At 23.8% G+C, this 23,948-nt stretch overlaps 1 protein-coding gene across 1 annotated transcript; it reads left to right on the top strand.

The window, feature by feature from the left end:
* The first annotated feature begins 606 nt into the window (after positions 1-606).
* On the top strand, positions 607-22,194 carry LOC122849043 (homeotic protein empty spiracles-like). The gene is made up of 3 exons (XM_044147571.1): positions 607-2,021; positions 8,022-8,194; positions 20,987-22,194. The coding sequence occupies exons 1-3, from the start codon at positions 1,133-1,135 to the stop codon at positions 21,227-21,229; spliced, it is 1,305 nt and encodes a 434-aa protein (XP_044003506.1). The 5' UTR covers positions 607-1,132; the 3' UTR covers positions 21,230-22,194.
* Positions 22,195-23,948: the final 1,754 nt, after the last annotated feature.

Genomic DNA, 23,948 nt, shown 5'->3' with positions numbered 1-23,948 from the left:
TTTGTATAATATGATGATTGAGCTTGCAAATGTCATTAGAGCATTGTAAGGTTGAATCAACAATTGTGATGGGTATATAAGCTATTTTATCATTTGTATATATATTTCACTTACCATTGAATCCTTAGATAATATACAAAGTGTTATATATGTATATCGATATTCATTTTAGCCTTATGTATATATATGTACCACTTTTAGTATAACACCAATGTATTAATCAAACATCTTTGTTAAATCGTACTGCAAATACGAGAGTTTAACGCCCATTGTGCAGTTAATGTGTCTTTCCCGTGTGGTCCAGATTGTTGTATTTAGTTACGCCCATAACAATTCAATATAATTGGAATAATTTTATACAACCAATGACAATCAAAGCTTGTCCATGAATATATACAATATGGGATGGTACTAAATTTTTTAAACAAACCACACCCTCAAAATGGGCGGGAGTATATATTTTTAAATATCCCCACTACTTTTTTTTTTTTTTTTATAGCATTAACTACTAAATTCTCTTTCTTTATCCCCACTTTAGTGAATTTTGTTCATGTATTGGTTCAAATGTGACCATGAGGGTTCATATGAAACTCTAGTTTTTCTCTCAAATACAAGCAAGCGCTCAAGAACGAAACATCTTGTCGCCGATGCTTTTATATATTTAAAAAAAAAAACAAAAAAAAAAAACAAATAAATTAACAATAATTTATTTATCACAGTTTTTTTAAGTGAAATTTTTCTTTTTTTTTTTTTTTCATTTGTTCAATAATAAAAATTATGTTTAATTGTTTTCGTGTGTTTTAAATATATAATTGTGTAAAAAAAAAAATTTATTTATATTTTAATATTTTGTGGTAGTTTTAATAATTTATTTTTAATTTATTTTAATTTTTTTAAATGTTTTTAAAATGTTGACGTTGACATAAGCATACAGCTGGAATATGAGTTGAGGATAATATAGTGATAAAAATATTTAAGTTATAACAATTGTTTGTTTGTTTGTATTTTTTTTTTTTTGTGTAATATTGAATATTGTTTTTTGATATAAAGTGTAAATATATAAATGAAAAATATATCAATGTATTTATAGTGCAATTGATAAGTTTATTGTTTGAATTGATATTGTTTTCCTATGCATACAATGATGCCACTTGCACCAACACCAATTGTTCCGGTACCTACAAAGCCAAAAATTGGTTTTAGTATAGACTCAATTGTTGGTGGTGCACAAGATGATAGATTAGAAAGATTACATGAACGTGGTATTGGTAGTCCAACTGAAATTGATGGTTCAACATCACCAAAATTAGTGAGACGTGTTACACATTCACCTGGTATACATTCAGAAAATTCAGATCGTCCACATTCAAGAAGTTCATCAGTTGAATCATACCTAATAACACGACATAATTCACATAATCAAGTTAATAATAATAATAATAATCAACAAAATAATAATAATAATCATCAACAAAATATAAATCAAATAACAGGTCGTTATGATTTTACAACAGCCCAAAGTCATAGTAGTTGTTCAACACCTAATAATAGTCCAAGTCCACCACATAGAAATTCACATATTGAATCACCAAGTAATAATCATATTATACAAACATCATCTGGTATTGTAAGACCAAGTCCAAATTATCTTGCACCACCACCACAAAGTGTTGCAACAGCTGCTGCCGTCGCTGCTGAACAAATTAAATCAATATATGGAATACCTGGTCATCAAATAACATCACAACAAGGACAAAATGAATATCATACACAACAATTTGCACTTGCTGCTAATTTAGCAGCAGCACAACATTTTCAAGCATCAAATTTAGCTGTTGCATTACAAGCACATCATGGTACATCACATGTTACACAACATGGTCCATATGGACATCCTGGTGGTGGTCCTGGTGGTGCTCATCCACAAGGACATCCACATCAAACACCTAGAGATAGTTATCCATTATTTCCATGGCTTCTTTCACGACATGGGAGGCTATTTCCTCATAGATTTCCGGCTGGTAAGATTTTTCAAAAAATTTTTTCAATATTTTAACATTTAAAATTGAATTTTAAACTTGATTATTTTTTTTTTTATAAAAATACAAATACAAAAAAAATTCTGTTTAAAGTTTTATAGATATAATTAACATTTGGATTTTTTTTTTATTTTTTTTTTTAAATTTAAATTTTGCATTTAAAAAATTATAAATTTTTACATTTAAATTGTGTTTATGTTTATTAAATTTAAATAATAATTTTTTTCACAATAAAACTATAAAATACTTGTGTTTTTATATAAAATATAAATTACTGTATCTTGTCAAACCACTTAATTATCAATATTATTATATACGTCAAACCTTGATCGTTCATCTCAACCGGATACTCTGACGATATTGATAAATACTAATTTCAATAAAAATCAGTGAACTGTATATAATAAATTCAAAGATGGATTAAAAAAATAATTTAAACTTTTAATCGCTCTTTAATAATATTATACAATTTTAAAAATGAAATAAAAAATTTCTAGCTACCTAATTATATAACACCAAACACAACAAAAAAGAAAATAATATTTAAAACAAAAAAAAAAATACTAAAATGAATTCATTTTTATTTGTATTTAATCTGGTATATTAAATTTGATTAGAAGACTTTTTTTTTATTCAATTGATAAAGAATGAATCAAATTTAATCTATTAGGAATTTAAAAAATGATCAGATTATTTATTTTTAAAAATAAAATTTATATCACTATCTCACTGTAAATACTGATTGACACTAATAACAAAATCCATCTATTATTTTATTATTATAATTTTCTATCTGCATAAATATTATAGTGCTATATAAAATTTGCTGTATATCATTGAAAAAATAACTGGTGTGAATAAGTGTTTGTGTATCGTTTAAGGGTTAACGTGTTTGGTTGAAACGAAGCCTAAAGTCATAGTGCCAGTGGCAGTCTACACTTCACACTGTATATACTCAGACACATTTAAATAAATTGATTTGCAAAATTGCATATACATATGTGTATACGATGAACACAGTGTATGTAAAATGCAAATGACTTTCATATATATATATATATTATATATTTTTCAAGATAAAATTTATAAAATATTTGCTTGAAATTGACGTTACATATATTCAAAGTGTATAGTGATATACTCTTATGAATTATCAATCATTATTTATTTTTTTATAAACATAAAAAAATGTGATAATCATAATTTTATTTGCAAATAATATTATAAAAAAAATTTATAGTAGCTTGTGCAATAATTGTATTTTATGATAATTTAATTATCTAATAATTATATCCTCATTGGATAATTATCCTAGATGATGTATTCAATGCAATAACTATTCGTGAGGAACTAATAGACATACATCTTTGTGATCTTAATGATATTCAAATTTGTTCAGAGCTGCGTTTTTTTTTCTCAGATAATATATATATATATATATATATTTATATACGAATTTACACTTTAAACTCAGTGAGAATATATAATATATATGTTTATATATTATCTTATTCTTATGCAATTTTTAATTTATATTAATACACAGTTAAAAAATAAATGTAAAATCGAAATGTCAAGTGAGTTGATGTTATATTGACATTTAAAATAAAATATAGATCTATTTTTTGAATCAAGAAGGATTTTGACGTTATAAGAGATCGAGTCAACGTCGATCTACTATATCTAGAGATACAATCAAATGCATTGTTTACATGACTCTAAAATTTGACTGAAAAAAAAACTTGGAATGATACAGAAGAGCTTGGTCAAATTGAAAACACAGTGGCATAATTTTTTATTGTGGCAAAAATTAATTAATCCGGTACCAAGGTCGTATACTCGTATTCCATTCTCCTTGAAAATATATATCAGATATTATTTTTCTACAACCAAACGTACAGTTCAAATGACTTGAAAATTTGATGAAAATAAACTTGAAACAATACAAAAGAGTTATGTCCAATAAAAGAGTACATGATGGAATTTTTTATAATGAAAAAAATTAATTAATCACACATCCAACCAAACGCTAAGTCCAAATGACTTGAAAATTTTGACAGAAAATACTTTGAACGATTCAAAAGACTTCAGTCATTTGAAAATCAAAATAAAATAGATGAAGAAAAATTTTTAAACTCACCATTATTGCAGTTGATGATGATAATTTTATATTCATGTCATCAGATTGTCACATTAAAATTCATATCATCCGCAACAATAATTAAAACAAAAATTTTTATAATTAAAATAATATACGCTTCAACTGCAGGGGAATGTGACATTGAATTGACGTCAAACTGCCCGTAAATATTTACCTGAAAATTAAATTATTTTAAATTGCATATATATAATTATAGAAAAAACATTTGTAATGAGTCAACTAATGTATATAATGAGTTGTTACACACAAGACCTTGTTGTTTGAACAAAACTCAATGAAGCTTGTCTAAACTTGAAAAAAATAAATAAACAAAAATCATCTATGCATATATGCAGCGTATATAATTTTCAACTAATTTGTTTATAATTTAAATAACAAACATTCAAAGCTAATCTCAGTTAAACCCTCATGTTTTATAAAAATTTTAATGAACATTATACAAAACTACAAAATAAATTCAAAAATATATATACATTTTTTTTTCCTCTTTCAACTTCAATAAATGTCATAAATGTAAATGAGAAAATAAAAAATTAACATATGAAACACTTAACATTGTACACAAGTATAATACCAAGTAATAAATTCACATCAAATAAATTAATAATGATTTACATTCAATTTTATTAATTAAATGAATTCATCAAATAAATTTATGATAATCAACTTTTAATTACATGCATTCAATTTGACATTTTAAACAATATTCCAACTAGCATTGTATTCATAATATTTAACAAATAATTCCAATTATTATTATTTTATAATAACACTGTAACAATTAAAATTTTATTTATTCATTATTATTTATAAAAATTCATCTCAGTAATTTAACAAAACCCATATGTCTAATTATTTTTTTTTTTTGTGTTTCAACTTTTATAATTTATTTAACAATAAAAAAATAACAATTATTTGTTAATTAAATTTTCTATACATATAAAAATTTTAATTAACAAACAATTGTATATTATATTTTTTAAAAATATATATCATAATTTATTTTTTTGTTCCTATTTTAATAACAGTAATCATGAAAAAAAAAAAATGGCTTTTATTCACATCAAATCAAATAATTATTATCACAATAATATATATTTAAAATAATGTTGAAAAAAAATTTTTCACCTTGTATTCTTGACTTTACAATAATGATAATAATAATAATAAAAAAAAAAAAATAAATTTGATTAATGCACCATATGATTTGATAACTGTATTTAATCGTATATTCTTAAATTTATTTGCCTACTGTAGACAAATAATGATGATAAAATGACAAAAGAATAAAACATATATCAATGATACCATTGGAAGAATTTTAACAATGCCAATACAACTTCATCTCTAATAAAGCGAGCTAATCGGCATTGTATTGGAGTCTCTTGTTTGCCCCTCAGACACGCACCACGGGGTATCACTTTCTTGTTGCATTCTCGAATCGTATTTGTTTCCCCTTTTCAAGTGGGACCCTCCCGAACTGATTTTTATTATTTTTTTTTTTTTTAAATTCACGCATTTATACTGTAGCATATATAAAACCAACACATATTTACTTTTATATACACAGTGCATTGTCACTGGAGTCCCATCGACGCGCCCATAATCGTGTTATTTCATAATTTTTTATTTATATACGGTGTTTTTTAAAAATTTTTATGACTTTTATTTTTAACAATGAATTTTTTGATATTTTTTATATATTTAATTTTATTCGATTTTTTTTTAGTTTATTTGCATGCTATTTAATTAGTGAATATTATTAAAATTAGAAAACAAAAAAATTTCGGAGTAAACTATTTTTTTATTATTATTATTAAGATACGAATTCTGCTTTTATCGGTACAAATTGGCTGATTTCGTGCTCTTGTAAACAAAAAAAAAAATTATTAAAAATATTCATTTTTGGAGGCACCATGCAATTGTATATAATTAATTAACAATCGCATAGTACCTCTAAAAATCAATATTTTTAGTTTTTAGGTAATTTTTTTTTTTGTTTAAAAGAGCAGAACGATGTAAGTGAAATTTGTACCTCAAAAATAACAACAAAAAAAAATTATTTACTCCAAAATTTTCAATTTAATATATTACTTTGTTTTTATTCTTGAGGTACAAATTTCGGGCTTGGTGGTATAAATTGAATGTTAATTAGCTCAATTTTTATAATTAAACACTTTAATGATTATTGACATTAAAAAAAAAAATATCAAATTGATATTTTAGAAATATATATATGTTAATAATTTTCAATTAGAGATTAAATCATATTTTTTTTAATTTTAAAATGTATTTTTTGTTATAAAATAATTCCAGTTTAATGTATAAATTGTTTACAAAACTGACCTTTGATTTTTAACATTATATTTTATTTTTTTGAACTACATAATTGTTTTGTTTTTTCTTTTCTAAAATTCAAATTTATCATGTAAATAATTTAATAATTAGAATAATAATTTAACATGAAATAAATTTCTACATCTAATTAAAATTAAACTACTTTTTCATCTCAATTAATTTGTCTATCTTACTAAAGCATCTAAAATTTTATTCATAAACCTTAAATTGTTGATTTTTAAATTTGATATATATACATAAATCAATTTGTTAGAATATTCATACAATGTCATGACATTCATGTTGAATAATATTACAAACATTTTAACTACATGTTTTATTTAAGTATAATAAATTCACAAGACAACAGAAATACATATATTCCATTTGAAAAAAAAAAAAAAAAAAAAACAATACTCGTGATATTTAAAAATAATAAAATATACACACAATGAAATAAAAATATATTTTTACGTATTTATTATAAAATTTTTTGCATCCTTAAGAAGCTGCGTATAAGTTAACGATATGATTATGTATTTAAATTGCAACTCACGCAAAAGCATAATGCTAATCACCAGCACCTGTCAACTGTCACAAACTTGGCTTATAAATTTAAAACTATCATATATATATATATAAGTTAAAATAATAATAATAAAAATGAGTATATATATATATATATATATAATAATTGATAGAGCCCTGATTTCAATTATCATATGTTATTTGAATCCACCACCTCTGTCGGTCAACCAATCACACACTATATTTTCAATCTACATCTGCCCCAACAGTGACGAATTCAAGTATAACTATTGTGAATTGAAATTTTGACTGCGATTCGTCACTGATGGCAATTCTCTTTTTTATTTTGTTGATGCCGACTTCAAGCATTATATACATCGTTTTTTTTTTTTATTGTTATTATTTTCATTATTTATTTTATTTTCTTCTTTGTAAGAGTTCATATTCACGAAAGATAAACATTATTCATGCTTTAGTTGAGAATATACCATTTCATGTATAACTTGTGCCAAACGATTGTCGTTCAATTGATGCCCATCTAAGAGGTAATTTTATTATATGTGTATTAAACCCGGTCACTGATGTTTCACAAGAAATATCAATTATGTCAAAATAATGTATTTATAATTTAAACAAATTTAAAAAATTCAATTGTTTACAATTATTATGAAATGGTGAATGGAATTTAAAATTTTAAATATTTTATTTTTCGAAGTTTAAAGGAATATCTGATTTTAAATAAAAATTTGTAAAAAAAAGAGAAATATATTTCAACTTTAATCCCAAGATTTGTATATTAATTTCGATTGACACGATAAGTCGGAATATTTATTTTACATAAAAATATTCCAGCTTTTTATTCAATACATGTAAAAACAGTACTATTAAATTTTATAGACATAAATTATCATGTATATTAAGTTGAAAAAAAAAATAAACAATATGTTTTTTTTCAGGTCCAGATATACCAGGATTCCTCTTACAACCATTCAGAAAACCAAAAAGAATACGAACAGCATTTAGCCCAAGTCAATTGTTAAAGTTGGAGCATGCATTTGAAAAAAATCACTACGTTGTTGGAGCAGAGAGAAAACAACTTGCCCAAGCACTATCATTAACAGAAACGCAGGTAAAAAAAAAAATACTTTATATATAAAATTATCATTTTAAAAATAATATTAATACTTAACAAGTTTCCTTAGTCACTGACACACAAAAGAGTAGTAGACATATTATATTTTTTATTGTTATTTTATTTTTTTTTCAATGTGTGAGCATGAAACTGAAACACTATACATTTAAAATCACGTTAGTGTTAACAAATTTAATTGGATGATTATCCTCATAAACGTATCATTGCTGTGTGAAAATATAATTATTGCATGATACTTAAAAAAAAAAATTAAAAAACAAATTAACTTGATTTATTTATTTGTTTATTTTTTTTTATTTATAAATTTTAATAATTGCATCGATAATAAACAAATTAATGTTTTATAAATATAAAATATAATAATAAATTTATTATTTGTTGTATTTATTATTTTTTTATTCAAAGTTAATATACTGTAAAGTTTGAAATTAATAATCGTGCTATATATTTCTTACTATAATTACGTTATATAAAATATACGATCAAATAAAATCGATTACTTAACACACAATATTTAAAGATAATAATTTGAATAGGTAAACAGGTAGGCTAAAAATTTTTTTTTATATATATTTAAATATTATTTGTTATCGACACTTGATTAAAACCAATTTTATACAGTATAAAAAAAATTTCCATCGACATATATTAATGAGTAATTTAAATATAAATTAATTTTTTCTCTAATAAATAATTATTACATTTAAAAAAAATTATTAAGTGAATTAAATTTATAAAGAAACTAAACAAATTTTACAAAAAAAAAATTGACTAAATAAGCCAAGGTCATATTCCATTCTCCTTTAAATTGATAATTTAAATTTTAATTAATTTATTTATCAAAATACAATGTTGTAAAATTAACTATGAAAAAAAAATTAAAAATAATCTTCATTTTTTAATAATTTAAACATGATTAAGAAAAAAAAAAAATTAAATTATTCAAAACTCATTACCATAATATCATTGATAAAAATAAAATGATCGATTGATTTTAAAACTTGTTTATATAAATAAAAAATAATAAAATTACTTCAACCTACGCGCATGACTAAGTGATAATAATAGAGTATTATTATTATATAAAAAAAATAAAAATATAATACAAAATATGACTCGAGTAAATCAATGACAATTTAATTAAATTAAATTGTTATTTTTTTAAATAATATATATATATAAAGATAAATGATTATCATGAGTCATTAAAAATTAAAATAGCTAATAACAATAATAATATTGTGTATATATATATGTTTTAAAAATATGAACATATATGTGAAACTGTCAAAAATTATGAAATAAAATAAGGTGATTACAAGAATTAGTAATATGAAATAACCAGTTAGAGGAAGTATGTGTATGTATACGGTGCATAAATCAAGTAGTTTGAGTGTCGTCGTTTCACTTTAGTTTACGCATATATATATGTATATGCAAAATGAATAGAACGCGTTCATGATTCGTTTAACCATCAGTGAGTGTGTTTACCATGTATACTTATGCATAAACTCAATTCTGCAACATGTCCAACAGTAAATATATACACAAGGTATATATTGTATACACCAGGCGTAAATCATCTGTTTAAATAGTTTTTTATTGCCGTTCAGTATAAGGACACAACGATTATTAACTATTCTCTCGTATGCTTGTTGAGACTCATAATAAAGAAAAAAAAATATATATAGGTATTTTTTAAAAGAAGATATGTAGAAAAAAAATATATATAACTCACTGGATATGTTTTTTCTTTTTTTTTTGTTTGCTAAATAGTATTTTCAATATAGATAAATTAGTATTAATATAGATGAATATAAAATGATTTATTAGTTTTTTGAGAAAATTAAGCTTGACTTGAGTTGATTAATTATATTATTATGTATTAGATTTATTTTACTAGAAGTTATATAGTTGAAAAATAAATATATAATTTGATGCTTAAGGATGTTTCACGGTTACCGTCGGGTAAATAATCCATCCTCAAGTTAAAACTTATCGGTAATTTTTTTTTTTTTAACTTCAATTTAAAACGTTGCATTAAAAGTAAACAAGCGTAAGTGCAATTTTCGGTAATTTTTATTGTTATTTTTTTTTATTTTTTTTATTTTTAGAGATAAAAAAATGTATAAGTATATTTTTAAAAATTATTTTGGTAAATGACTTGTCTACCACTGCTGCAATATATTCACAGTGATTTAAAATTTATTAATAGTTAAAAGGTGTATGTCAAATTTGTCAAAAGTAAATTGGCGTATATCCAGTATGATTAACAGTAAAGAGTCGTATGTCCATTGGACATTAATTTGGCTTTTTCACACTTCAAATATAAAAAAAATTAAAAGTAAAAAATCTCAAGTCCATGGAGATACGTCTGTTTACCATTATCAACAGTTACTCACGCTCTTTTAACTTTAATTTTTTTAAAATTGTTTAAATAACGTAAGAAAAAAAAAAGGGATAAAAACATTGTGGCAAAAAAAGTAATGAAACAACGATATTTAAAAATTAAAAAAAAATATTTTTTGTTCTATCAATTTTTTAAATTTAATTGGTGACTTTAGTGACTTAAGAATTCTTTCTTTCAATTAAACAAATATATTTTCAATAATTTCAATATCCCACATTGGGTCAAAAAAATAAATGGGCCTTTTTCGAAATTTCATCAAATTTCGATATTTTACTTTTCGATAATGTAAAAGTGTTAAGTGCATATATTTGCCTGAATTAAAATAACCCGAAGGTGTAAATAACATATAAATAAACATTTCAACATACAAATAAGTTTGAAATATTTTGAATATATACTTGTTTAATAACAAGAGCAAAACTAAGTGAGCGATGACGTCAAATAACTGTTGGTGCATGTATTCATTGAGAATGCTACTGTTTGCGGCTTCCACTTTATTTATTTTTTTAATTTTACAAAAGTATTATTATAAGAATAAATAAATAAATAAATATATATATATATTTCTCACTCTACTCATACTTAAATGGTGAATACAGCTCCATTGCACGTAATAATTGTCGAACAAACTAACCATATATATTGAGAAACCATAGGGAGTATTCAGCTGCAACGACCTCCACATCAGTCATTTTATGGCAATTCGTTATGAGCACGATCGCCAGCATTCCTGGACGCTATCACACGCTAATTGGCCACTTCGCTTTTGCTCTTGAAGTCTTGGGAAGTAATATTACTTATACATGTGTAATAAACTGATAAAAAAAAATGAAAAAAATTTAAGAAAAAAAAAGAAGATATCTCGATTAACATGGTAGCATAGGTGCAGTTTGTTGGATGAGTTGTATTTTTATAATTCAACAATATTTTTTCACGATAGAAAATAATTATTTTACTCTCTTATTCTACAAAATTCTATATATTTTCTGTAACTATGGTATGCTCTTGGCTATTATTCTCGCAATGAAAAAAAATAACTGAAATAAAATTTCTTCAAATATATAATTGGTAAAGTAATTTCTATACAAAAAAAAAAAAAAATTATAATTTGTATTTTCAACTCTTAAGTATATTAAAAACTTTGAATAATATTTATCGAAAAATTATAATTTGTTGTTTACATTTAAATATACATAGGGATTTATTTTTTTATTTATTTTTTTTTATTTTCAGTAGTTAGAAATTAAATTTTCTATGTTTATAGAAAGTAACAAGATTATATTAATATTTTTTTTTTCTTAATATACTATTAAAAAAGATAACAAGATCAATGAAAAAATTGATTTAAAATTTTTTTTTTTCACACTTAATTATAAATGGTTTATTATTTTTTTTTAATATGAAAAAAAAAAAAAAATAATAAAATAATTACAAGTCACGCTTTACTAATTTTATTTAACTAAATTTTTTGATTCTTATAACGATTTATTGTTGATGATGATTTGACTCGATAAATAAATATTTCTATCAATTAATTATAAAAATATTTGGGATAAACTGTCAGCATAAAATAGGCTCATCATGTTGATTAATATGTACAAAGTGTTTGTGTATATAAAAATTGTTATTTATCTTTTGAAAGAAATTATTATGTTGTTTGACGTATTATAACATCAAGTTAACTATATATATAATATATAACATTTGTTTTAACTTACAATTGACTTGCTATGAATAACTGCTAAACGTCAAGCTTTCGTGCACGTATTTTTATCAACTTAGTTAGCATGGTGAGAGTCTAGATTTCAACCATTCTTTTATGGTGATTGATGATTACATATATATCACTGTAAAAATGCCAAATCTACATTTAATCTTTGCTAAATAATTTTGTGGCAAGATGTATGTACAATGAAAGATTTATTTTATGGCTTTTTAGTTTTATCCATCATTGGGATGTTGATGACATGTGACAGAAGATTTCATAAAAAAATTGCTAATATTTTACTCAAAGTATAAATATATTTACTAGAAAGTAAATAATAAAATTACAAATTTATCAAAGATATATGATAATAATTTCTTAATTAATAATACATAATAATAAATAAAATAAATAAACATTTAATAAATAATTTAAATGGTAAAATATTAATGAAATTAAATTTGAAATAATAATAACATTGAGTCATTACAATACGATGACTAATTAATTAATTTTTAAATAAATTAATTTTCAATTTATCCAAGATATATGATAATAGTAAATTTAAAAAAATAAATAAATTTTTAAATGTAATATTTATTTATTTATCGTGATGATCCTACTCTTGTCATAATTATTTTTGACAAATTTTAAATAGTCATAATTATCACTCGGTTTAGTTGTTACTATGCTTGTATTATTTTTATAATTATCAATTTTAATTTTAAAATATCTCGCAGTTTTTTATACAAACACTTGCTAGAAGCTGTTTATTTTTTTTTTTTTCGGAAAATTATTATAACCATCAGGATATTTTATTTCTCGATGATTTTGTTCAAGAAAGCTTTTCATTTACCACAAATAAATTTCATTGACCTTTTTTTAGTTTAACTGTCATTAAAAACTATTTATTTTTGATATTAAATTAAATGTTATTTGTAATATTGAATTAATTCATTAGTTGGATGACCTTAAAAAAATATTACAAAATACTATAAATGTTATTACATTATATGCCTATTAATTTATAGTTGATGACTATTAGTAAGTTTTTATTATATCTTTATTCAACCTTTTATTTATATATTGAATATATAATTTTATTTTATTCAAAATATACATATATTCAAATGACACTTTTATATGTTGATATAATCAATTTTTATATATTTTTATTTTCTCATCAGTGTCGTTTAACTTTCTTCTGATACTCCAAGAAAAATGAAAATTATATACCCAGTATTTATAACGGTTTATTATTAAACCTACAATATTATTTATCAATTGAAAGTATATAAATTTTAATTTTTTAAAAATACAAAATATATATATTTATTTAGTGCATCATTATTTGAATTTTCCATTTAACAAATGACTCTTTACAATTCTTCTCAACGTGTTGATGTATTCAAATAATTTTCATATTCAAAAAGACACATTACAATATTTTTTTTATTCATTTAAACATCTTATAAATTCAAATAAAATACAAGAAAATATCATACAAAATGTAAGTAACCGTGAAAATAAAAAATTTTGATATAAATAATTTTTTTATTTTATTTTTTGTGGAATTTATTTTGATGGTGACATATTTATGTTTGTTGATCCTTAAAAAAATTCAAAATATATACTTTGTTGATTTTAAAAAATATAAGTTCGTCATTTTATAAAAGCATTACGCACATTAAGTAAACAGCGGGTATCAAGATAGCCCGTTGACAATGGCGATTTAACAGATCGATTGAGTTTAAAAATGGAGGTTTAACACCCCTTGAATAACTCGCTCTCATATGACTATAAGTTTTTTTTTTTTTTTTTTCTTTTTCAACGAATAACCGTTGACGCATAATGTTTGCTACATATACGCCCATGAAAGGCAAAGTCAGTATTACAATAACACAATAGATACAGATATATATATTTCAAAAGGGTGAGTTACCATTTTATATACTGTCAGAACGAATGAGTTGTGAATTGTGAATAGTTACTGTTTTGAGAGGCAAGGGGTCGAGGATCTATTATTTTGTATAGACAAGATTTAGCTTTATGGAAAAATGCCAAAAGCTTATACACATTTTGATATATATTTTATAATAATAATAGTAATCATCATCATCATTTGTTCATTTATTCAATAGGCAATGATTAGCATCAGTTATAAATTTAGATTTTTATCTATTTATATTTTTCAATATGCTTATTTTTTTTTTAATGATTTTTTAACTGATATCAGTTACCAATTTAAATGCTCCATTGTGTTAACTAATATTTCAAATTAACATTGTATAGAAATTTAATTTAATTTTATTAATGTTGGATATAAAATTAATGGTCAAAAAAAAACTAAGTGTAATTATAACAATAGGATCATTAATTTATTTATTTTTAAAGTCAACCAATATAATTTATTTATTTACCATAATTTTTTGTCATCATTGTTTTTACATGCTACTGTGCTTATATGTTGTTGTTTAACAAGTTTGGAAATACATGATAGCACTGTCGTTATAATTTAAAAAAAATAAATGAAATATAGAAAACCAAAAGGATTCCAGCATTTGGTATCACTTGTTAATAATATACGTATACTGACTGCGAAATACTATTATTTTCATAACGATGAATATTGATTGAAAAAAAAAACGAAATCATTATTGGCACCGATACGGGGAAATTTACAGGAAATATACGGGGGACATTTACGGGTTTTACACACAGTGTAATCAATCCTACACACAATGGTGGCTATGTTCACCGTAAGTTTTCCCGCAACCTGTATAAATGTCCCCGTAAATTCCTCCGTATTCGGTGCCAATAGCGTTACCGAAAAAAAAAATCTCAATAAACGAACGCGTGTTAGAGAATTCTCCTACAAATTAAAAATTTATTTTCAAAACTCCGGCGGCCTTCTTTATTTTCTGTAAAATTTTAGTTTGACCAAATTATCATTAAATTTTCAATCAATGCTTTATTTTTTTTTAATTGTCACCAATAATCATTACTTTTTATGGAATACATTTCTTGAAAAAATCTTTGTGCATTCAATGTCATGATATGCTTTGCTATTGTTTTTATGGTTTTTCATCAAAAATAAATCAGAAATAAACAATTGAAGAAAAAATTAAAATTAAAAGAGCGTAAGTAACTGTTGATAATGGTAAACAGACGTATGAATTTGAGCTTTTTTAATTTTAATTTTTTTTATATTTGAACTTTGAAAAAGCCAAATGTCCAATGAACATACGACTCTTTACTGTTAATCATACTGGATATACGCCAATTTACTTTTGACAAATTTGACATACACCTTTTAACTATTAATAAATTTTGAATCACTGTGAATATATTGCAGCAATGATAGACAAGTCAATTACCAAAATAATTTAAAAAAAAATATCCTACATTTTTTTATCTTTCAAAAATAAAAAAAATAAAACAAAACAATAAAAATTACCGAAAATTGCACTTACGCTTGTTTACTTTTAATGCAACGATATTTTAACTTTAATTCATTTATCCTTTGTTGTTAAATAACCTACCTCAATTCAATTTTTCTGTTGAACAATCGAAATCATTAGAAAATAATTAAAACGATTGTTTTTTTTTTTTCTCCTTTTATTATGTTTATTTGTTTCTTTAATATGCTGATATTTTCTTTGCAATTCACATTTTAATTTGGTGACAATTTAATACTTGATTAATGAAAGTGTCACGTTGTTAATTTTAAAAACATATATATATATTTATATATATAATAATAACTGTTAAGATAAATTTTCTCATATAATTTTTTATGTCAATATTTTTATTTTTATTATATTCTTAACAAAGTGTCAATTTAGCATGACATTTATAATGAATTTTACCATACTGATTTTATAACTTTGATTTATAAAAAGTGTCAGATGTATTTTTTTTTTTATATTGATTGTTTTTTGTTTTTTTTTTTATTGTTAAATATATTGTTCTTAGCTATTGAACATTGAGTAATCATCCAATTATAAATAATGAATAAAAAACTATATATACCGTATTGTATTTTAGATTAAAATTTTCTTGTGTATACTTGCAAGTATATACACAACTTGAAGGCAATTGATTTTCGAGTTAAAAAATACCACAAAGTCCAGAGGCATTATACTTCCTTCCAGCTATGAAAGCAAATAATGACAATTTATTTGAGAAAATATATTTGATAACTACATTCACCTAGATTTATATTTTTATCATTTTTTTTTAATCTTTTATTATATCTAATTTTGTATAATCATAAAATTTTATATACTTATTTTTTCTTTTATTTAATTCAAAAAAAAAAAAAAATCAGATTTTTAAAATGATATTCAAACCGCGTAAAAACCAGTTTTTAAATATTTCAAACTTATTAAATATCACTAACACCAAAAAATATTTTTTTTTTTATTTATTTTTTTTAGTTAAATAAACATAATCAAGATGTTATGATTTTTTTATTTATTTTATAGTTTCCCGGAATTCAAGATACATCAGCCGAATTTTAAATTTACCATTTATAAAAAGAACAAAATAAATCTTGAAAAAAAATTTTTGAGTATTTTTTTTTTAAACATTTTATATTATTAATAAAAAAAAATTATAAATTAATGGAGTAGAGCTGTTTGAAATGACTTTTAACACCATCAAAATATGCATTAGTAAATTCGATGAAATACTTGGTGTTAAAACATGGTGTTAAAAACATGGAAAAAAATTAAAATTATGATAAACACATTTTTTTAAAAATATATAATAAACACATTTTTTTTAAAAATGCTTCACTTTTTTTTTTCTGCTCCAATTTATTTGATAATAAACAAACAAATGTGTTTTAAAATATATTTTTTTTTCTTTTTATAAATAAAAATTTTAGTATTTTATTATTTTCTAAAAAAAAAAATTCAAAAAGCAATTTTAAGTTAGTGTAATTTGAGAGCTTCATAAGATTAGTTTGAAGCAAATATTAACGATTGCTATAAAAATTATAATCAAATTTTTTTGAGTCAATATAAAAACAGTATAAATTCAGCCAAAAAAAAATAGACACTGATGAACATAATTTTCGATAAATTAATTGTTTTATTACTAAACTCAGGTATATTATATTTTTTTTCTTTACTTTTTGAGTATTTTTGTACTCACACCGTTTTACTTGGCAACACGTACAAGCGCGATATTGGAATTTAACGATAATAATACGATATTATCTTTTTTATTTTTCAAAAGACATACATACATCTTTAAAATAAATATTTTATTTTTACGGGTTAATAATTTTAAAGCATGTTTATTTACTCTTGACTCCCATATGTATTCATGTACAATAAACATGTTGAGTATTTTTTATTTTGAATTTTAAAATTACTTCTATTTTTTTAAAATCAGTGAAAGATCCTTGAAAATACGTATACATCTTGATATGGAATTTTTCATGGGTTTATACTGCAGTCATTTATAGTAAAAAAAATTTCTTATATTGATGTATTCTTTATCTTAATTGGAAAAATCTTTGATTTAAAAAAAAAAAAAAAATATCTATTTGGTGAGTTGAAGTATAACTTATTGGATTAGTTAGGTAGTTGTAAAAAATAACGTGTAGAGTTTTACACCATGGTTATTGGTTTGTGTATGGTATTTTGCCCCGAGGTCAGAGACTGCCAAATATGGCAACCAAGATTCTTCCATGCATCTTCGACAAGTTGTTGGTTGATAACTTCAGGCAAGAATATCCTACTAATGAAGGTTCTATCTCGTTTATCAGAAACGAGACCAGAATAATTTTTTTAACTCATAATTATTGAACATAAATTGTTTAAATATTCAACGATCCCACGGTTATTTATTTATTTTTTTTTTTTCAATAATAATATAGCCACTGTTGGAAAGCTATATGTCAATTTATTATAAATTAATATTTCATTAGTCTGTAAAAATTGATATTATAAACAGTTGAAGAAAAAATTGTTAAAATAAATTTACATTTTTTTTTTTTTTTAATTTTATATTATGTTGATTTTTTTGCATTTTTAATTAACAAATTTAAAATGTTAATTTTCAATTGAAATTTAAACAAAATTTTTTTTTTTCATGTCAATTTAAGAAAAAAAAGTTCAATTAATATTTAAAGATTTTTTTTTTTTTTTTAATATAAAAATTGTATGTATTTTATGTGTATTTGTTGATAATTTTTAAGTCAAATATAATTAAATATTTATAGACATATAGCCATGAAAGTATATAAAATAAATATCCAGTAAATTTCCAGGTGAATTTTAACAACATGAATTTAACTATATATGTATAAAAATATGAGCGTGCGCCGACGAAGGTGAAACCATGAGGGTCTTGAGACCTCGTCGTACAAGACTTGTTGGCAAACCAAATGCGTGCCAATCATTAGCCAGATAATGACTTCAAATTAGTAGCTAAAAAGGGGCATGTTGTTGCTAAACCGACGACTGTTCACTGCGTTCATTTTAATATACTTAAATTTTACTAAAATTATATTTCATATAAAATAATCTTCAAAAGTATAGCTTACGTATTTTTATATATATTATAATATACTATGAAAAATAAAAATTCATACTATTTTTTTTGACAGATAATTTGTAAAAAATAAGCATTAATTTCAAAACGATCAGGGATGAACCATTATACTCTTGATTTATCTGCAGTTTAATATATTTTTTTTTTTTTCATTTTCTAAAGCATAATGGAAAGAGTGGAGGAAAAAAAAAATAACTTGAATTTACTTTTTAGTACTCAATATAGAAGCTAAATAAATTCATGCTAACAATAGATGGCCAATGAGAAAAAGAGAGAAGGAAAATATGTATATACGAGGAGCCAAGTTGGCGTGGTTCGATCCATATTATGTGCCAGATTTCACGGGCATTATCTCAGCTATAGAGATAAAGTTTGCGTCATTTTATAAGCGCAGGGGTGTGTCCAAAGCTCACCCTTCTCCGCCTTTTTCATCCCCAATTCGACAAATCATATCATTGCTGACACGTACAAAATAAGGTTTTTTTTTTTATGACCATAAAGTTATACGCTATTTGAACTCGACAACAGGCCATATTATACTGATTACTTTTACAAACATGCAAATGGCTACACTAAATAAAATAAATATTTCAAATATTATTAGTTTAATTGAAAAATTATTCAATTTTTTTTTCTTCTCTATACTCGATAATAATTTGAATATTTATTAAAAATTATTTACGTATTTTTAAATATACTCGAGAAATATATAGTAAAAGAAAAAAAAAATGGCAAATTTTTTGAAAAAACAAAAATATATTTCAATATTATTAGTATTTTTTTTAATACTTTCAGATCATAATATTAATTAGTAATATGTGCAACACGTGCTGAATGGATATTGTTGTTCAAAACGAGTGGAATGGTGGCTGCACAAATCGTTGATGAGCTGGAAACAAGCCAAAGGTGAGTGCTGCCACCATCAAAAGAGTAACAACAACACATTCCTTGGCACTCGTTGCACAAAATACTACAATTAATTGCACATAAATTATTGTTATTTATTTATTCATTTGCACATAATAATTAATATCAGTAAATAGGATTATAAGCGATCGCAAGATTATAATTTGTAATGGTGATAAAATTTCATTGCAATGATTTTGAAAGATTATATCGAATGACAAGTATTTGCGCCTAATTGAAACTTGATATTTCGAAAATTTCTCTAAAGCTAATTATTGAAATTTTATTTGCATCATTATTTTCTATGTGAGTAAATCTTTCAGAAGCATTCATAAAATTTTTTTCGCCATGGCAAAATGATAAGTTTTGATAAACGAAAAATAATTTTGTAAAAATTATGCTGATGGCAACTTTATTTGTCAAGTACAATTAACAAGTTTATTTTTGTACTTGTTGTACACAAATGTAAGATGAATAATTGTACAATTTTCCTTGAAAAATTTCATGCAAATTGTTCGAAGTAAATTTTTTTTTTCGCTGAATATTTCTAAGGTGAGACAAATCTGATTGAAAAAGTTCAAATTGATATTAAACTGATCTTAATTTTTGCGTGGTACTAAGTGACAGGATTTGTAATCTTTATGAGGTTGAGAAATATAAAATAATATTGCTATAAACTTTGATGCATATGAAATCAAGTTTACTTTATTAAAATTTTTATAGATTATATCATGAAAATATACTGATACAGAGTAATAGTATAATTGAATGAATGAAATAATAATAATTTATTTCGTGGGAGGACACATGTTTCAAGATTCTTTATGAATCACCCACAATTTTGTTCTTATAATAGCTTGCATATTTATCACTTAAGCTATATCCTTTTAAAAGTATTGAATTTACTCGTAAAAAAAAAAAAATAAACATTGAGTGTTTTATATTTTTTTTTATTAACATTTTGTTTTAACATAATCGTCTTGATAAATATTCATTTTCAGGTACAGTTGGTTTTAATAAATATTTCAATCAGAGTTAAAAGCTCAGCAATATGATTTTGCTTTTTATATTATCATTTAATTTTTTTATATGTGAATAATGAATTTAATATTTATGGATATAAAAAAATTGATAGTTACAATTTTAACAGTTTTTTTCTTTTTGATTTAATGTGTTACAGGTCAAAGTGTGGTTTCAAAATCGTCGAACAAAACATAAAAGAGTGCAACAAGAAGAAGAAACAAAAGCTCAACAACAATCGGGTGGTGGCAATAACCCAAATAGCAATGGCAACAAAAATACACATCATGTGAGCAAATGGCAACAAGAAACTGGTGATTACCATCGAGATGATGATGAAGATGATGAGACTGAAATGATCGATCAAAAAGGAGAAGACTGCTCAAGTAGCTCTGAGTCTTAGCTAGTAACATTAAATCGACTTATTTCCTTCACTTGATTCGCTTCTTCTGCACACTGTATGATTAAAAAAAAATTCATTTAACAGCTCATATTATTGAATTTTTTTCTGTGGATCATTAATCGGTATCCAGTATTAAAATGAGCACTTCATTAAAAAAAAAATATTATCTAAAATGACAGTATTTTAAAGACAAACATTAAACTTAAACTGTAAATTTCATTCTATCATTGCCATACTTAAAAAAATCGTGCAGTGTACCGAAAGACTTAATTTACAAAATAAATAAATAAAAAAATTTTTCGAGTGCCAAAATTTATACACGATTATCGTGTATGTAAAACAATATAAATGGTACTTAATTTTTAAAACAATTTAAATTAGTTTATAATAATTAAAAAAAAAAAAATTTGAAAAATTCTATGAAATCTAAAAAAGTGACTCCGACGGTAGAACTTTTCATTAATCATTAAACTAGCCTATGTTTTCAAAATAGAATGAAAAAAAAAAAATAAATAGAAGAAGCAATTACTGATTTTAAACATTTAGTTATGTGATAGGAAATTACCGAGCGTTTTTTTATATTTAACAAAAAAAAAGTAAAGATAAAGATAATGATTGTAAATATTACTGTAAATAGTAAATTGTGATTTAGATTTCGATTCATATATTATCTATGATTCGTGTTCCTTACGATGCAAACGAGAAAAAAAAAAAAATACAAAATAAATTATATCGTGAAGCAACCAATGACATGAAATTAAATATTGTGTTTATTTTATTAAATTAGAAAATTTTTTTTTCCACTTTTCCTTTTTTTTATTTTGCATGATTGACTATTATATTTTATTTATCTGAACTCATTTGAAGTCGACTAATTTTGTATATTTCAGTTTTCTTATCGCTGTATGAATAGAACGTTTTATAATTAAACAGTCAATATAATATTTATCAATTAACATGAAAAATAGTACTTTGTGTTATTTTTTAAAATAATTTTTCTATTGATTAGTCTGTATCTTTCCATATTACTCCAGATTGTTTGGTACTTTTTTTATCACTTCAAAATTAGCTGAATACATGAGAATTGAGAATTCCGGAAAAATATTTCGATGGCTAATAAATTATTGTATGTAAGGAAAAGATAATATTGTTGAGGCAACTTTGGAATAATCACGGAATCCCTACATAAACGTACGTAATGATGGTAGGTGATTCTCGTACGAATAGGGAGGGTTCTCTCTTGACGCAAAACGATGATAGTGAGTCGGCAGGGGAATTGGCAGATATGATTCTGAAACGAGTCATCATCATCCTGGTGTAAAAAGAAATCTCGACCCCTCTCCAATTGTACAAGAATTACTTACCGCTTACACTTGATAGTACTACTTGTATATGATATAGTTTTTGATACCGCCTTCCATAAACAGTCGTCATTTTATGCCGCTTTCAATGCGTGGAGTGCTACGAAAAATTTTTCACCGAAAAGTGTTAGTAAGTAAGTAATGTAAGTAACTTTTTGGCACTGTATACGGGGAACATTTATTTTAATTATTTTTGCTTCGTTTTGAATTTCTTCAATGCAAGTTTCTGGTGGAAAAAATTTTTACAAATTTCTCCAAAGTTTCTTCAATTTAAGAGAATTGGCCTGTCAAATTCTATAAAAAATTTTTTTCCAATCCAACAGAAGTCTTACATTTGTTAAATTTTTGAAGATTAGCATTACTTAACTCGGGTTACATGCGGGTATGTGTTTTGGTATTTTGTTACACTTGAATTTACCAATGTGTTGGTTTCAGAAATGTAAAATGTTGTGTACCGTCCTTTGTACAGAAAGGGATGCTTGAAAATGGCAAATTCAACCGTAAGGCTTTCTTGAAATTACAAACTCCCGAAAACTCTCTAAGTGAAGTTCGTTGTTGACTTGATCACTAATGCAAGTTCCTGAGAATTTTTTCTAAAATTATACTGTAAGATTTTCTATAGAAGATGCTATTTACTATAGTAAGATGCTAGAATTTAAAACATGTTACCACAAAATCTTTTTTATCTGTATGTCTGTACGTAAAAAAGTGGTTAAACATACGAAAATCAGAGTGAAAAGACGGAGAATTTATTTCCACCATGAATAGTGTGTCTGAATTTCTAAAGTAATGCAAGTATTTTTAGTTAGTTCTCGGTAGTATGAAACGTCAACCAAAACGTTTACAAATAGCAAGCAAAGATAATGTAGCATATGAAAAAATCTACAATTAATTACGTAAAACGTTCCCAGAGATTAAATCTACGTTTATTGAACAAATTTGCCAAAATAACTGGATCACAAATGACTCACATGACAAGTTTCAAGAATAGTCGAAACATTTTTTCTAAAAAAACATCATTGGGAAGTTATTGATGACTTGTTAACAATTGACAATTGTTATAAAAAAAATCAATGAGCTACATCTAAATGAGCCGATATATCACCTCTTCATATGGAAAACATTGCACGAATATACCATAGCCAATGCTTATGCTTTTAGCAAATATGTTGAAAAAGGTTCATCACGACCAAGTTATCCAATAAAAGAATCAGAGGAAGAAAATACAGATGAATCTCTTGAAAAAGAAATAAATGATGACGATGATGCATCACGTTCATGTCTGTACCCAAAAAAGTGGTTGAGCATACGAAAATCAGAGTGAAAAGACGGAGAAATTTCCTTCGTTTGTTGGGGGA

This window comes from Aphidius gifuensis, linkage group LG2 (assembly GCF_014905175.1).
Source record: "Aphidius gifuensis isolate YNYX2018 linkage group LG2, ASM1490517v1, whole genome shotgun sequence".
NCBI lineage: Eukaryota > Metazoa > Arthropoda > Insecta > Hymenoptera > Braconidae > Aphidius > Aphidius gifuensis.
Note: the sequence above shows the minus strand (reverse complement) of the source record. Positions and strands in the feature narration are given on the sequence as shown.

Coding starts and splice junctions, on each gene's coding strand:
- LOC122849043 (XM_044147571.1), top strand. CDS start 1,133: ATGCATACAATGATGCCACTTGCACCAACACCAATTGTTCCGGTACCT. Junction 2,022..8,021: donor TCCTCATAGATTTCCGGCTG/GTAAGATTTTTC, acceptor GTTTTTTTTCAG/GTCCAGATATACCAGGATTC. Junction 8,195..20,986: donor TATCATTAACAGAAACGCAG/GTAAAAAAAAAA, acceptor AATGTGTTACAG/GTCAAAGTGTGGTTTCAAAA.